This window comes from Durio zibethinus, chromosome 6 (genome assembly GCF_047325235.1).
Source record: "Durio zibethinus cultivar Kanyao isolate XHJ-2024 chromosome 6, ASM4732523v1, whole genome shotgun sequence".
In the NCBI taxonomy this organism is placed as follows: domain Eukaryota; kingdom Viridiplantae; phylum Streptophyta; class Magnoliopsida; order Malvales; family Malvaceae; genus Durio; species Durio zibethinus.
This window is the reverse complement of record NC_143167.1, coordinates 33,340,001-33,355,336: the sequence shown is the minus strand read 5'-3', so window position 1 is coordinate 33,355,336 and position 15,336 is coordinate 33,340,001. Positions and strand designations below refer to the sequence as shown.

Sequence of the window (15,336 nt, the reverse complement as noted above, 5' to 3'; positions counted from 1 at the left end):
TCTGGTACGTAAACTTTCTAAAGGATCAAGTGACTTGCCCTTGGGGAATCGAATAAAGGACAAAGCATCTTAATAATTCGAGCTTAACCAAAAGGACAAGATTGAGCTACAAACAACCAATGACGATTAAATTTTTTTAAGAAAATATTCTCACCCGAAGCACATTATCCTGTTATCAAATTATTATTTTGCCGCGTCCATAAAATTTTGAATTTAATCACATTGCCAAAGTAATATGAAACCTAAACTAAATGGCTTGTGCCAAGTGGATATTGACCAGGGATGACAGCGCCTAGTTTTTATAGCTCGTCAAGAGTAATGTCAAGTCTGATGCTAGCCGTAGAAATATCAAGAACCATCCTGACTTTAGCTTTTATCTCTGAAGCACTCTGCTCACAAATCCTTGCAAAGAACTCCCCATTCCAGCACCGACAGCTTCCGCCAAATACTTTGCCTGTAACAATGTCACTTCATTAAGTGTCCAATTCTTTCCACAAAAAGCTTTCTAAAAAGAAAAGAGGAAAAGGAATGGACGGAGAGCCTACCTCCTGGATTGTTTTCTTCAAATCAAAAGCATCTTTTACCCGATCATCCAAGAACAGCCATGTATCACGAAACTCTGCAAGAAAATGATAAGTAAATGAAATGCTATCTAAATGGCTGCATCACTGAGAAAAGGAAGATGTATACACATCAAAGTTCTAAGCACATAAAAGTAAAGGAAATGAACCTGGGGAACTATCAGTCAGCATATAAATCTCTGTTGTTGAGTATATGCCTCCAAGGATAGTGCGCTTCACATACCAATCTACATCAGAGGCCTCATCACCAGCAGCATGCCAGATTTCATCTACCAGCATTGCCCGCTGCTTAAAACTTGTTGAAACATTCAATGGATGTGCCTACAAAGAATGTAAGAAAAAAATTGTCTTAAAGAGTGAAGGCTTCAACTAAGTAAATTAGTCCTTTAACAAGAAAAAAGGTATAAGGATTGGTACTTGGATGCTGAGAGCTTGAGGCCATTTTGATATGTTTGGTGCTTGCATTTCTAGGCGAATCCTTACAAGCTTGGAGATACATTGGCTAGGAATCAAGTTTTGTAATTCCTCCCCAGAGTCAATTCTATCAATAAGCCTTTGTAAGCAGTCATCCATGAAAAACTGCAGGGAGGGAAAAAAAATACAAACTTTAAATCATTGTCAGAAAATGAAGAGAACAGATCATCCTAGCTGAAAATAGCAAAGCTGAGTATGCATCAGGCAGTGTGATATTTATAGCTACAACTGATCAAGAGCTTAGCATCAGGAAACCACAATTTGGCGGATCCAACAAGATATACCAACTTGAGAATACAAAGACCCAAAGAAATAAAGACCAATTTTGAACAGACTGGCATAAACAAAGTATAGAGAAGAACCATAGTTGGAACCACAAATTAGACACTTCCTAGAAGAACAGCCTCCAAAAATCTTTCTACATTGAGTTTAATTAATCCATCGCCCTTAGATGAGAGAAAAAAAGAAACATGACAGCATGCAATAAGACAATGATGAGGAAAGAAGCTCTACATCATAAGCAATACTATCAGATTTTAGTAAATTGCAATGCCCTAACTAAAATTTCCATATTTGAACTGATAAAAATCACAAGTTCACAATCAAAGAATAAATTTGACAAATGTAAGTTTAAAAGAGTAAAATCAGAGCTTATAAAAATTTTAAATTTTTTTAACAGGAGAAAAATTTGAAACTTTGTTTAAACCAAAAATTACCTCGACAAGGGCAGCTTCTTTTCGGGGGAAAGATCCAACAATTGAAGGAGAAACCCCAGCTTCTTTTGCCCCTGCTATTATTGCTTCTTCACTCCATCCCAGTCTTATCTGCATTTTTAAAAAAAATCAATTTTTAACCCTAAAATATCATAAATAGGAACATAAATTTTCAAAAAACAGTATAAGATTAATCGAACCAATTTTTAACCCTAAAAGATCAAATAAGAACAAAAATTTTCAAAAAACAGTATAATATTAATCGATGTACGGACGACGTGTCGCAGTGAGGCTTGCAGCACTCGAGCTTGCTCTTCCTCGTACTCAGCTCTCGGATTCTTTCTCTCGTGACGAGGACCATCCCCAGCCGTTGATGATGTTGAGGAACTAGTCGCCGATGACGTTGTGGAAGAATCAGATGGACCAGGGTCTTGATTACGGAATGTTTGAGGGTCGACGGTAGTCGAAAACCGAGAAGAGCTAATCACGGTTCTGAGAATAGGGAATCGGAGGAGGTGGCCTCCGCCGCTGTTATTAATAAGAGAGGCGCCGTAAAGGAGGCGATTCGCTGCCGTTCGATACATTTATGCTCTATCTTCACCTTGAGTTCCGACTCAAAGAAGGTTTTTGTCATTTTGCCTTTTTTTTTTTTTGGTTGAGGAAGATCTAATTCCACGTAGATGGATAAAAAAATGCACACGTGTCGTGTCAGCTGTCCCCGCAGACACTCCTTTCTTCACTTCCATTTTTCCGAACATTTTTTTTTTATTCTCACTTTAATGCCATCAGTTTCATATTTCTTTTTATACTTTTTTATTATCCAATTATTGACTGGCTAATAACAAATTAATAGATGTTAGTGTATAAAAATTATGATTAATCTCGTATTAAATATAAATTATATATTTAATAAGATGTATCTAATAAAGTTTAAGCCTAAATTAAAAAATTACGATAAAAAAAAGATAAGAGAACATATAAAAAAGGTAGAAAAGTCTAAAAATCAAAAGCATAAACAAAATCCTGAATAGCAGCAGAATGATAAAAACCACGTAGAAAGACCTAATCATTTCCTCAAGTTAACCAAACATTCGGAAAATCAATCTTCTCATTGATTTAGATATTAAAAAAACAAAAGGTGTTTGATAATCAAAAGTGAATGGTCGAAATTACATTAATCATTCATGAAAATGGCATAAATACATCTTATTTTTTATTTTGATAGATTTATATTTGATACATTATTAATATATAAATTTTATGTATTATTAATAAATAAAATGATATTATCTCATTAATAAAACGAATCAGATGATATTATCTTATTAATAATTAAATTTTTTTAAAAATATTAAATTTTTTATATTTATTTTAATAATAAATATTTATTGATATTATTTGATTTATTGATAGTGTATAAAATTTATACACTAATAATGTATCAAATATAAACTCTTTTTCATTTACGTACAAACATATCAACAATATTACATGACTATTTTGAGTTCAAATTGTGCTTAATTTCTTCCAAAACCAAAAAGAAAAAAAATTGACTAAGATTACATTCTAAACGAAAATTTGATTTCTTTTAGGAAAAAGAAAAGAAAAAGAAAAAATTGCTATGCACAAGCGTTCATTTTTGGTAGTTAAAGAAGATGCCAAAGACAATTATCATTCTTTTTTATTCATCGGATTATTATTCGATGCCCTCTCTGTATTTCTTTGATGGTGAACGTCGAAACGTGGAATCTTGATAGTTGCTGGCAATCTCAGCTACCCTTTTCCTGTCTCACCTACGGTAAACAGGGCCTGCCTCAAGATTTAGCTTACCTCTTGTATCCTAGTAATGACTTCGTTCATGTGTAACCGTTGATCAGGATTACTTTCAGTGCAGGCAGCTCCAATTTGGAGGAGTTGCAGCATCTGATTGATTGAACCTGTATCGTTTGCTATCTCAGGATCAATCAATTCTTCCGTTTGGTTCTCAGATATTGATGTTTGTACCCATTGTACGATATCAATCCCACCCTTGCCATTGCTTAGATATTGAGAGGGAAATTTCCCTGTTATGATTTCCAGGATGACAATTCCTAGACAATAAACGTCTGACTTGGGGGAGACTTGCTGGGATTGAACACATTCTGGGGATTTGTAAGCAAAAAAACCTTGGGCAGCATTGCTGGAGTTTGTCAGTGGTTGAAAGGCATAGTCACTTAGTAACGGATCATAATTTTCGGTTAAAAGAACATTGCTGGATTTGAGATTTCCATGGGGGAGCTCGTATGTTGCAAACTCTGTATGAATGAAACTGAGTCCTTGAGCGATTCCCTGAATGATCTTCAAACGGGTCGGCCAATTCAGATTAGCATGAATGGTTCCTCGATCACCTGTACAATCATGTTTTTCTGGTTAGAAATTAATGGGAAAAAAAAAAAGAGAAAAATCAAACCTAACCTAATCTTTTCATAACGTTGTCATATAACCTAATGACTTGAACTTGAATTCAAATAGCATCAAATTACAATTTTCCTCACCTAATAGTAATATTTTAATATTAGAATTTTAATTGGATTCAGAGAGGCAGAAGCAATTGCATAGGCATCTAAAATGAAATTAACCAAAGATGATATATAGTCATACCATGCATGACGTATAATAAGCTGCCCTTAGGCATGTATTCGGAAACAATAAGCTTCTCTTCTCTCCTAAAATGGTAGGCCAATGGCGTCAAAATATTGGGGTGCTTTAATTTCCCAAACCGCCTCATTTCAACGTCAAACGCATCTTTTCCCAACCTACTCATCTCCCTCGTTCTCTTCACCACCACGGCCAATCCATTTGCCATCACAGCCTTGTATGCAGAGCCCAACCCGCCATTTCCAAGCACCTCCGCGGCTGCCTTCATCAAATCTTGCAACCCGAAGGCACCCTTCTCATCATTCACCATGACCAAGTCAGACATCCCATTCTTATTGGCCTGTTGCGACGATCCTCTCTTCGAGACAGAATTACTCCTGCGGCTTGACTCTCCAGGCTTTCGGCGGGTCGATTCAGGTATGTGGACTGGTAGCACCTCCTCTTTTAGGGGTTCCCTACTCAGAATGCTGAAATCATCGTCCCTCCGACGCCTTGCGGAAAGGATGGAGACTATCAGAAAAAATAGTGTAATAACTACGCTTGCGATGGCAATGATTGTCTTGGCATTTTCATTGGAATTGGATCCTTGGCTTTCGCCTGACGAATTTGAAGCTCCTGTTTGGTGAACTTCGTCGCATGCTTTCCCCACTGGTTTCCCACAAAGTCCTACGTTTCCTTCGAATGTAGAGGCATTGAACTTGGAGAAACTTTCCGGGATTTCACCTTCCAGGTTGTTACTCGCTAGGTTAAGGGATGTAAGTACATTTGGATATTTCAATGATGGGATTCTTCCTGAAAACTGATTGCCCTCTAGATGGAGTTCTACGAGATGGGGTAGTAGCAGTAAGGAATCAGGGATATTTCCTGTCAATTTGTTTTCATTTAGCCAAACTTTCTTCAAAGATCCCATCGATGCAAAATAATCATTTGGTATTTCACCGCTAAACTGATTGTTAGATAAGTATATAGCCCTTAAAGCGCCAAGTTTATTGAATTCCGGGATTGAACCTGTAAAAGAGTTCCTCACTAAGCTGATTGTTCTCAACCCACGAAGTTGAAGCAAAGCTTGAACGTCGACTGCTCCTGAAAGGTGTAAGCCTGTCAAATGGAGGCCAATAATGGTCTCTCCAGAACACATGACACCCACCCACTTTTTGAGGCAAGGAGAGGACCCTGGAATCCAACTATCCAAATCACCTTCTGTAAAAGATTTCTTGAGCTTAATGAGAGCATCTGCATCAGATTGACAGAAACAAAGGGTGGGAAGATAAAGGGTGAGGAGGGATAGGAAAGGGAGGAAGCGAACAGCAGCCATTACTGACCGGAAATGGTAAAGCTCCGGATAGAAACGAGCCGCTGCTCGGAGAGATCGTGTGGTTCTCTGAGTCTTTGTTTGGATTGTTCTGTTTCCTTTTGCTTAATTCGGGGTTGACAAGAAGGTGGTGCACCATGTTGGTAAGAGTGTGTGGCTTTGAGAGGAGGAATTGAATGACGCAGCTGGCAAGTTTACATTAGACTCTAAGAATAGAATTAGAGGAGAGAGTTTATGGGATTGAAAGCGAGAATAGAGAGGCGTGCAACTTCTTTTGACATTGTCAAAGTCAATGCGGGTCTTTCCCATTAATGGGATCGGACAGGGAAGAGAAACTGCATGTTGAATAATGCTATAGGATGCATTCTAAAATTTGGTATCACAAACAAATATTTATTCCTCAAAATTTCTAAATGAGTCTGAATAATAAATCAATATCAAATGGGAAAATTAGTAGATTAAAATGATTTTTTTAAAAGAGTAATAGAATATTTAAGCTCATATGGATTGTTTTTTAGCTGCCTTACCATTAAAATAGGACTTTACTGATTTTTAGCTCATATGCACTTTTCTTTGGTTCCGGCTATGTACAATTGGTATGCACATGATAAAACAGAGTACAATTTACAGAAACGATAAAGGTGATGGGCTGTATCAAGGTTTTGAATCACGTCCCCTCAATACCAGTTATTGAATCTCAAGTGAACATCAACGTGTTGAAAAAGCCTGCAGACACAAACATGCAATATCATATATCAATCCTACTCCTATTGGCAGCTTTACGTTAGTCGCTATATGCTTAACGATATTGAATGGGTGGAATTTTGAATAAGTTAATTTGATTTTAAACCAGAGGTAGAGCAGTACCGAGAAAATGTTACAGTGACCAGGGTCTGCAATATGAGCCATCAAATTCTCAATTGGGCCTTCGCCTGTATAGATAGCTTGGAAGCAGAAGCCAACAAATGCTAGCATAGCAAGACGCCCATTCTTGATCTCTTTAGTCCTCAACACCATCACCGGCTCTGGGGACCCTCTTCCCCACATCAAGGGGTCAAACCATAAGCCACCAGGGTAACCAACATCCGGTGTTGGGTTCTTCTTGTTAGGAAGTCTCAGTTGAATGTCTACACTCCCTGGCTTAATGATATCAGCCCACCTTCTGCCTTCAACCCAACCCATCAATGCCATTTGTACCACAAACAAGGTTGTAGGGTCTGCAAAGTATTCTCGAGCACCAGCATCATACCATGAGAAGTTCTCAATGAAACCAAGCCTTTCAAGCAATTCTGGTATGAGTATTCCTGCCACAGCCAGCATTGCCCATCTAGCATGCATTAGCTCAGCTTGCGCAAACCATTTTAGTGATTCTGGATCAGATCCTGAAAATAATTTATCCTAGAGATAAGCACCTGTTGACTATATATGCGATTCGGTTCCGAGCGCATCAGATAATAAAAGTTCTTCCATACAACTTTTTTTTGGTAGAACATTGCTGATTGTCTTGCTCCAGAAGAGAAAAGTGAAGGATTATATTATAAGTTGGTAACAGAGAGTAGACGGTAAATTAAGCTGAATGCATCCAGTTTTTCCTCAGAAATCAGAATTAACTTTCTGCAAACTTTAGGTAGAAGTTTGTTATTCATCTATGCATCAATGAAATAGGTACAAATGTGTCTGCCAAAACGGGTCATAACCACCAAATTTCGCAGGATTGTTAAAATTTTGTCGATGATAAAGAAAAAACTGCAAATTTTATGTGCTCTTACTCAACTGTGCAAAATATTAAAGGCATACGCATACCTAATCCAAGTGGGTCGAAGCCAAAATCTCCAGGAAGGCTACAACAGAAATAGAGAAATTAGAATATCATGCTGGTCCATGTTTCAACACAAACATTTGAAACTAATGCACTAAGTGCTTTTAGGAAACTATTTTCAGGATTTTTTTTTTTTTTTATGGCTGCAGTAGTGCGAGGTAATTCTGCTTCTTTGAAAGTAAAATAAATAAATAAATGACTAAAAGGGATCACTAGACCATATCAGACTTTCCTTTTTTAACTTTTATAAGCATTAGAATGCATTTATAAATACTGCCAAAGAAAAACTATCATGCACAAGGAAATGAAGGAGAAAAAATAATTAACAAATTAAGTACATTCATCTGCAGTAGCGGATGCAGGATTTTTATCCGAGATCAATTTATGATATATATAAAACACTATTATCAATTTTTTATCTATGGAAATGGTGTCCAAAAAAATTTTCTTTTAAATCCTTTTTATTTTTCAATTTCTGGTGTTTATAAGCCTACAGGAAGACAGTCGAAGAGAGGTAGATTTTACCTGCCATCAAGCCACTCTGGTGGTGTGCTACCAGGGAACCATAAGGGTCTATCAGGAGGAAGTGGTTCACAAACACTCGACACTCCTTTTGCTGCTTTCAGAGGAGCAATTCTCCCTGGTATGAATGTTGTAAATTTTCCTGGAAGAGATTTTTGAGGTTTTTCCCTGTGTAATGTGCATTCACAAAACCATTTGGAATCAGAAAAGTATATTTCGGACAATGAGAATCTAATGTTCATAATTAACAAAGCAATATGATATATAAATCTCAATGACCTGATCGGAAGGCTTGACAATGCAGTAGAAGCAATAGCTAAGGCCATAGATGAGATAAACACAAATGTCCAGTGGAGTTGGCAAAACTCCTTATCTGATTAGAAAATATGGGAAACACTGATGAAGTCATGATAGACTGTCTAAGGTGGAACAAAAGGAGGCCAGGCAACCAATGACAGCTTTACATGCGTAAAAGATTGGAAATCCGCGACTTCGTTCTGGTTAGTGGTTTGGATAAGGACAATGTGGCCTATAACATCTGGGCTCAAGCAGATGATGGGTGAGAACTCTAAAGCCTGAACCACCCGACATTGGCATATCAGCATCCAGGTTCCAGTTGACAAAAGTCAACAACTGAAATTTTCCTATTACTAAGTGTTTGGTAGTATGCAATCTTGACAAAGACACTAGATTATTGATTAAAGAGCAAAACGTTTAGTAATTGCTATTGTTGATTCAGATGAAACACTTTTTTGATACTTTTAATCAAGTTAGTTATTTTAAATATAATCGATTGCTTTATGTTAAATCATGAATATAATGTAATTGTTATAAATCCTATTCATTTACTTTTTTCTTCTATATAAATTGCAAACTTTCTTGAAAAGGATATAACCTCACCTAACTTCTTCAAGAAGTTTTTTGTAAGAAAACCTACTTTGATATAAGTATATTTTTTTTTAAATTCTTTTTTGTGGGTACTTCCTTCTTCCTTCATGTGTTAGGGTTAGAATAAAATTTTTTTTTTTTTATATCATAATTTACAGTGATACAAATTAAATATATTATATAATTACCACAATATTATAGGTTTTTTATATCAAAAAATCTTGTAAAATTATCAAATAGACTATTAATCTACTTTTTTAAAAAAAATTTATTGTACTAAACAATACTGAAATAGGTTACTATAATGAAAGGTATATCTTTATAAAAATCAAATCATCAGTTTGACATTATGTTAAGTGAGTGCTAAATCTTGAATACCGATTAAATTATTTTGATTATATAAAAAAAAAAATTTTATAAAAGAAGGGACAGTTTAGAAATTAAAAAAAAAATTAAATATCAAATATTAAATTTATTAAATATTATTTTTTTAAAAATTAAATACATAAATCAATTAAAGTAAACTTTGAATTCAAAGCATAAATTGTTATTCAGTGAGTTTCTTGTTTTATCATGAAATCATTAGCTTTGATGAGTATATCTCATCTACTTCTTTATTTTGTTAAATTTCCTTCATTAACTGGACAGATTGCGACTCTTCAACTACTCACCCACTTAATAATGCACATTGCTTCTCGTTGCCGTGAATGAGACCTCAGATTTTAAGTTCTTTCATGTCGTAGGCGAGGAATCAGAAATGAATTACAATTTATGTAGTCGTTCGCCATTACTTTTTCCCTTTGTTTTCATTCAATGAAGAGAAAAATTAACTTTGGAAAGGTGCACATGCAAACACGTAAAGTGAACAATCTTACATAAGTGCCTTTCCTTTAGGATCAATGCCTTTATTCATCACCTTGCTCTTTATATATGTCTTTGTATTCCTTTCTCCTTGCCAGTACCATCATGTCCATGCAAACGCAAAAGCTCAAGTTACAACTCCAAAACACATCAAAATCATTAAAGTTTAAATGAAATATTCCTACAAATTAATAAGAATTTCTAAGCCATTAACAAACAACTTTTTCATCTTCAACGGCTATGGTTATATTTGGATGAATAATGAGATTAACTTTAATGAAATTAAAAATAATAATAAAGATAAAATTAATTATTATAATAATGAGATTAAGTATTAAAATAATAAAATTAAAATCAATAATAATTATATATTTTGGATTCAAACATAATTATGACAGTCAAGTAAATTGTAATAAAAAATATTATTAAAGATATTATATTAAAATTTATATGTAATAAAAAATTTAAATTATTTAATATTTATAAAATTAATAAATAATTAAAAATATTAAATCAATTTTATATTAAATAATAATTTCATTAATAAATAATTAAGAATTAAAATTTTGATTTTGTAAAAAAAAAAAAAAACTTTACATAAAAAATTTAAAAATAAAACAAAATGAGAATGAAAATGAAAATGAACAAATGTAAAAAATAAAATAAGATAAGAGAAAAATCAAAATAGAAAAAAAAAAAAACTACAGTAAAACTCCAATTGCACCCTATCAGATTAGTGATAAAACAAGATGAAAATGCCCAAAAGTGATGAAATAATATTATCCGTTGATAATAAATAGTACGATTAAATTCTCACGTCTCGCATCACCATCGCCACTTATTAATGCAAACGAGGCCTAAATAAATTCCCAAAACTAACAACTGCCCCAATTATTTTGAGCTAAACTATAGTTTGACAAAAATTCCCCACTTACCCCTAACGCGTGGCATAACACAAACCAAGCAACAGATAATACTGTACAATCTAGTGCAACTCAAATCACAAAAGTCTTGAGATTATCGACCAGCCCAAACAAGAATCTACACGCACATGCACTCCCTCCATCAGAGTCTTCCCGTAAAATGTACTCCTACATTTCCGAACAATAAATCCACCAGCTACTGATCGTTAACATCTCACCCAAAAAAACTAAACCCTCTTGCCCTTTTCACTCTTCTTGTACAAAATGATCCTCCTTTTCCATGTTCCAAACCCAACTGCCAAAAACCGTTTCTTGAACCAAATTTCACCGAACCCAGAAATGGTGGAGTCATTGCCTATTGGGCGATTTCAGTTACAACAACAAAGGTCAGAACTTAAGAGATGGGTTCCGGCATTCCTTTCTTCTCATAAAACTCTCTTTACTGTCCTCTGGATCGTGGCTTTCGGTTCTGTCTTTTTTTGGCAACAAAATATTGATGGGGCTGGGTTCTCGGTGTTCGGTAAAGATGGACCGGGTCGGCCTATGCCCAAGACGCGTCCTTTTGCGTTTAATCTGACTGATTTTGGTGGGGTCGGGGATGGGGTTACGGATGATACGGCCGCGTTTGAGAGGGCTGTCTCGGCGATCTCGAAGCTTGGGAAGAGAGGTGGTGCGCAGCTCAATGTGCCGCCTGGGAAGTGGCTTACGGCACCGTTTAATCTTACTAGTCATATTACTTTGTTTCTAGCTGAGGATGCTGAGATTCTTGGTATCGAGGTTGGTGTTTTCAGTTTCATTTTTGTTTCCAACTAAATATCATGTAAAATGGTGGAAATTTTTTTTTTTTTGCTTAAATCGATCTTTTTGTTGAATTCATGAGCTTATAAACATGTTTAAAATTGGCAAATGAATCTCAAATTTGATATGTTAATTAAACAAGCTAAGTCAGGCAAGCTTTTCTGTCAAGACAAGATTGAGTGTTTCACAATAAGTATTTAACATGTTTAGTTGTTATAGGATGGGAGTTCTGATGGGGGAGGACTATAATTAGTGTGAACATATATTATGGCCATATTTAGGGGAATTTATAATCGTTTTCATGCATGTATAACGGTGTTAGTTTAAGGGAGTTGTGATGAGGGAGGACTATAATTAGTGTGAACATGAATTATGAGCCTTATTTAGGGGAATTTATAATCGTTTTCATGCATGTATAATGGTGTTAGTTTAAGTTAATTCTCATTAGTGAAGTTAGTTTTTCGGCCATTTTGATTAAAACTTTGGGTTTCGGTGGCTTCATCTTGCGGTTATTGTATAACGATTACAATGTCTACTGGTAATTTTGGATGTGCCCTTTTCTGGTATTATACAGGATGAGAAGCGATGGCCATTAATGCCTCCATTGCCTTCATATGGGTATGGAAGAGAGCATCGTGGACCTCGGTATGGGAGTTTAATCCACGGCCAAAACCTCAAAGATGTTGTCATAACTGGTTAGCTTATTCACCCTGGCCCTAATAAGCAGTAATTTCAGTTTTTAAGTTGTTTCATAATATTTTTTCTTAAGTTGTTTGAATTAAAAGGTTGCTCACATGATAGACCTTTTCCTATTTATGACCTCTTCGAACTTAAGCATCTTATGATCCTGACTTGCATCAAATTAGTCTCCATGTGGTCTTTGGAAAAAGAATTGCAGGGAACTCACTGCAAAATGGAAGTTTTATTTAGATACTACCCATTTATTTTACAACAATTATTGCTGAAACCTTATGGTAAAGTTCAGCAATGATTATTGTATAACGGAAGTTGTATTTTGAGTCTATACATTGTGAATGAGCAGATTTGACTATTCTAAGTCATAGCATGTAATAGTGGATACCTCTAAAATACTATTTTGACAGGTTGATGTCTAAACCTGTTTTCTGCATCCTTTGTTAAAGTTTTAGTCCTAGTATCCTATGCATACAGCTTACACAAAATAGTTGCTAATTGTTTCTTTTTTTTTTTTTTATGGAGGAAAGGGGAAAGAAACAGCCTTTTCAAGGTTTTAGATGAATAAGCATTACCAGCTTGCTCCCTTTTTCTTCCCTTATAATGAGGATTGACTGTTAATGAATTGGTCTTCAGTTTATCATTTCCTGCATCTGATATAAATTGTTATTCCACTTGCCAAATTGATGAAACAATCATAGTTAAAAGATAAACTTAATTGGCTGCCAGCAACACAATGTAGATTTGATTTACTCAACTTTTGACTCTAAAATCTTAGTAGCTCTTGCATAGTGTGATTCTGATAAAATGAACACTTCTGCATAAATCATTCATTGCTGGCTGAGTCTGATTTTAGCCTTTGTCTTTACAAATCAACAGGACATAATGGTACCATAAATGGACAGGGTCAATCATGGTGGAAGAAGTATCGCCAAAAGCTACTCAACCACACCAGGGGTCCACTTTTGCAGATGATGTGGTCAAGTGACATTGTAATCTCTAATATAACCTTACGTGACTCTCCGTTTTGGACTTTTCATCCATATGACTGCAAGAATGTAACAGTCAGGAATGTTACCATTCTGGCTCCCGTATTTGAAGCCCCAAATACTGATGGAATTGATCCTGGTAATTACTCCCTAATTATAAAATTTAAACTTGTCCATGAGAATTTTTGGTAGCTAAGGTCTAGACCTATTTCCCATTCATACTATGAATAGGTTTTTTAGAAATGTTCGTTCTACATGTAAAGAGGAGAAAAAGGATGAATAGATAGTTTTCTCTCTCTACACTCACACGTAAATATGTATAATTCTGATACAGAATCCTATTAATGGTCTGTAGTCTGTACATCTTTTGTGATTTGGCCAACTTACTAAGCAAGCTTGGTTGATGATCTGTAGAATGAAGTCAAGGGTGTAATAGGAGCAGGTTTGAGATGGCTTTATCATATGCTATTGATGGTACAATCTATGGTTTGTTCGAACAGCATAGAAGCAGAAATCTGAGAATTTAGATGTAAAATGCATGAATTAGTATTCTGAACTGGATTCTATAAATGTGTGGGCAAATTGCAACAAATTTGCTTTCATTATTTTCTCTTTTATCTCCTTGTCCTGTTTCCTTTCTGACACATAAAAGAAAATTCACATTGTATATACATCTTTGTAAATGGAACCATAATATTGCAGGCCAGCTCAAATCTACACCTTTGTACACCACATTTGAGCTTGTTGATTTGCCGTGGGGAAAAAAGATTAATTCATTCTGAATGTAACTAATTGCAAATCATTTATGTCATAAACAGATTCATGTGAGGATGTGGTAATAGAGGATTGCTACATAAGTGTTGGGGATGATGCAATTGCAATAAAGAGTGGCTGGGATCAATATGGCATAGCTTATGGACGACCTTCAAGAAACATTCTTATCCGAAACCTCATTGTCCGCTCTATGGTCAGGTGAAGCTTCTTAAATTAGTTTTCCTCCATCTTCATGAATATTTTGCTGCCTGATTGTTGTGATGTTTACAAGAAAAAAAAAGTTTAAAATAGTATGCATGCATAATAATTTTTGCGAACTTTTTATGCAATTACATTATCTGGCAAATGATTAAAGTTTCTAGATTTTTCTATTCTCGCGTCTTTCCCCTTCTGTTGCATCACTGGAGTTTTTTAAATGTTTAACTGTGCATACCACCTTTACGAATGTACCCAAGGGAACAGCTCTACGTTTTGAGTCCTCCGAAGTCTGAAATGGATTGAAATCTTGCTTTCTAATCTAGCTGATAAGGGAAACTATTTAAACTTTTTGATACTTCATCCAAATCTTGCTTTCTAATCTAGCATTCATCAGTTACTGCAATCTTGAAGATGTATTTAATATTATTTTTATGACTTTGGCCACTTTTGGACACAACTCCTCTTTCCCCCTTTTAGGTTTAAGCAGTTCAAACTGTTGCAATGGGAAAGTGGCTATCTCGTAGTCCAACATTTTTCCAACATTTTTGCCTGAATAGGAAGCTAGGAAATGTATTCTGCTCTAGTGCCTTGCTCAATGAAGGCTCCGTATAGGTTGTAGTATCAGCCTTTATTACCATCTGGGGGTGATAAGCTGTTGGACATGTGTCATAACAAGCCATAAATGGAAAATTATTGCTGAATTGCCATCTAGGATGTGTTTTGTTTACTTCTTATCTGCCCCTAACCGTCATTTGCATTTGGTAAGTGCCCATGTTCACTCTTCAAATTATCTAAAATTTGCCTTGGCTGAACTGTGCCACAGTGCCGGCATATCGATAGGCAGTGAGATGTCTGGTGGGGTATCTAATGTAACTGTGGAGAACCTCCTTGTCTGGAGTTCTAGGCGTGCAGTTCGAATCAAGACTGCTCCTGGAAGAGGTGGATATGTTAGACATATAATCTATCGAAATCTAACATTTGATAATGTCCGAGTTGGAACTGTTATCAAGACAGACTACAATCAGCACCCTGATGATGATTTCGACCCAAAGGCCCTCCCAATACTAGAGGACATAAGCTTCATTGGGATACATGGTCAAGGAGTCCGTGTTCCTGTTCGTATACATGGTAGTGAAGAAATTCCTGTCAGAAAC

At 35.5% G+C, this 15,336-nt stretch overlaps 4 protein-coding genes across 4 annotated transcripts in view; 1 reads left to right on the top strand and 3 right to left on the bottom strand.

The window, feature by feature from the left end:
* Positions 1-101: 101 nt before the first annotated feature.
* Positions 102-2,384, bottom strand: LOC111285301 (uncharacterized). The gene is made up of 6 exons (XM_022874668.2): positions 2,044-2,384; positions 1,772-1,879; positions 999-1,160; positions 731-902; positions 546-619; positions 102-454 (listed from the first exon to the last, which is right to left on the bottom strand). The coding sequence occupies exons 1-6, from the start codon at positions 2,350-2,352 to the stop codon at positions 374-376; spliced, it is 906 nt and encodes a 301-aa protein (XP_022730403.2). The 5' UTR covers positions 2,353-2,384; the 3' UTR covers positions 102-373.
* Positions 2,385-3,236: 852 nt separating this feature from the next.
* Positions 3,237-6,025, bottom strand: LOC111285300 (pollen receptor-like kinase 3). The gene is made up of 2 exons (XM_022874666.2): positions 4,409-6,025; positions 3,237-4,155 (listed from the first exon to the last, which is right to left on the bottom strand). Exons 1-2 carry the CDS (start codon positions 5,718-5,720, stop codon positions 3,590-3,592), a joined length of 1,878 nt encoding a protein of 625 aa, XP_022730401.2. The 5' UTR covers positions 5,721-6,025; the 3' UTR covers positions 3,237-3,589.
* A 123-nt stretch (positions 6,026-6,148) lies between these two features.
* On the bottom strand, positions 6,149-8,518 carry LOC111285581 (photosystem I chlorophyll a/b-binding protein 6, chloroplastic-like). The gene is made up of 5 exons (XM_089763102.1): positions 8,338-8,518; positions 8,062-8,226; positions 7,521-7,558; positions 6,585-7,099; positions 6,149-6,443 (listed from the first exon to the last, which is right to left on the bottom strand). The coding sequence occupies exons 1-5, from the start codon at positions 8,382-8,384 to the stop codon at positions 6,426-6,428; spliced, it is 783 nt and encodes a 260-aa protein (XP_089619228.1). The 5' UTR covers positions 8,385-8,518; the 3' UTR covers positions 6,149-6,425.
* Positions 8,519-10,790: 2,272 nt separating this feature from the next.
* Positions 10,791-15,336, top strand: part of LOC111285580 (putative polygalacturonase) — a 4,979-nt gene continuing 433 nt past the window's right edge. Inside the window, exons 1-5 of the mRNA XM_022875097.2 lie at positions 10,791-11,507; positions 12,103-12,223; positions 13,101-13,349; positions 14,029-14,182; positions 15,006-15,336. The exon at positions 15,006-15,336 is cut by the window's right edge and continues 433 nt beyond it. Of these exons, the coding sequence (XP_022730832.1) occupies positions 10,995-11,507; positions 12,103-12,223; positions 13,101-13,349; positions 14,029-14,182; positions 15,006-15,336 (1,368 nt within the window). The 5' untranslated portion in view covers positions 10,791-10,994. The remainder of the gene's footprint in view (positions 11,508-12,102; positions 12,224-13,100; positions 13,350-14,028; positions 14,183-15,005) is intronic.

Bases quoted from the DNA above. Each gene is read 5' to 3' on its own strand.
- LOC111285301 (XM_022874668.2), bottom strand. From the start codon at position 2,352: ATGTATCGAACGGCAGCGAATCGCCTCCTTTACGGCGCCTCTCTTATT. The intron at 1,880-2,043 runs GTCCGTACATCG...TTAAAAATGCAG, and splicing joins AAGCCTCACTGCGACACGTC to ATAAGACTGGGATGGAGTGA. The intron at 455-545 runs GTAGGCTCTCCG...ACATTGTTACAG, and splicing joins TGAAGAAAACAATCCAGGAG to GCAAAGTATTTGGCGGAAGC.
- LOC111285300 (XM_022874666.2), bottom strand. From the start codon at position 5,720: ATGGCTGCTGTTCGCTTCCTCCCTTTCCTATCCCTCCTCACCCTTTAT. The intron at 4,156-4,408 runs GTATGACTATAT...ATGATTGTACAG, and splicing joins CTTATTATACGTCATGCATG to GTGATCGAGGAACCATTCAT.
- LOC111285581 (XM_089763102.1), bottom strand. From the start codon at position 8,384: ATGGCCTTAGCTATTGCTTCTACTGCATTGTCAAGCCTTCCGATCAG. The intron at 8,227-8,337 runs GTCATTGAGATT...CACATTACACAG, and splicing joins TTGTCAAGCCTTCCGATCAG to GGAAAAACCTCAAAAATCTC. The intron at 7,100-7,520 runs GTATGCGTATGC...AATTATTTTCAG, and splicing joins CTTCGACCCACTTGGATTAG to GATCTGATCCAGAATCACTA.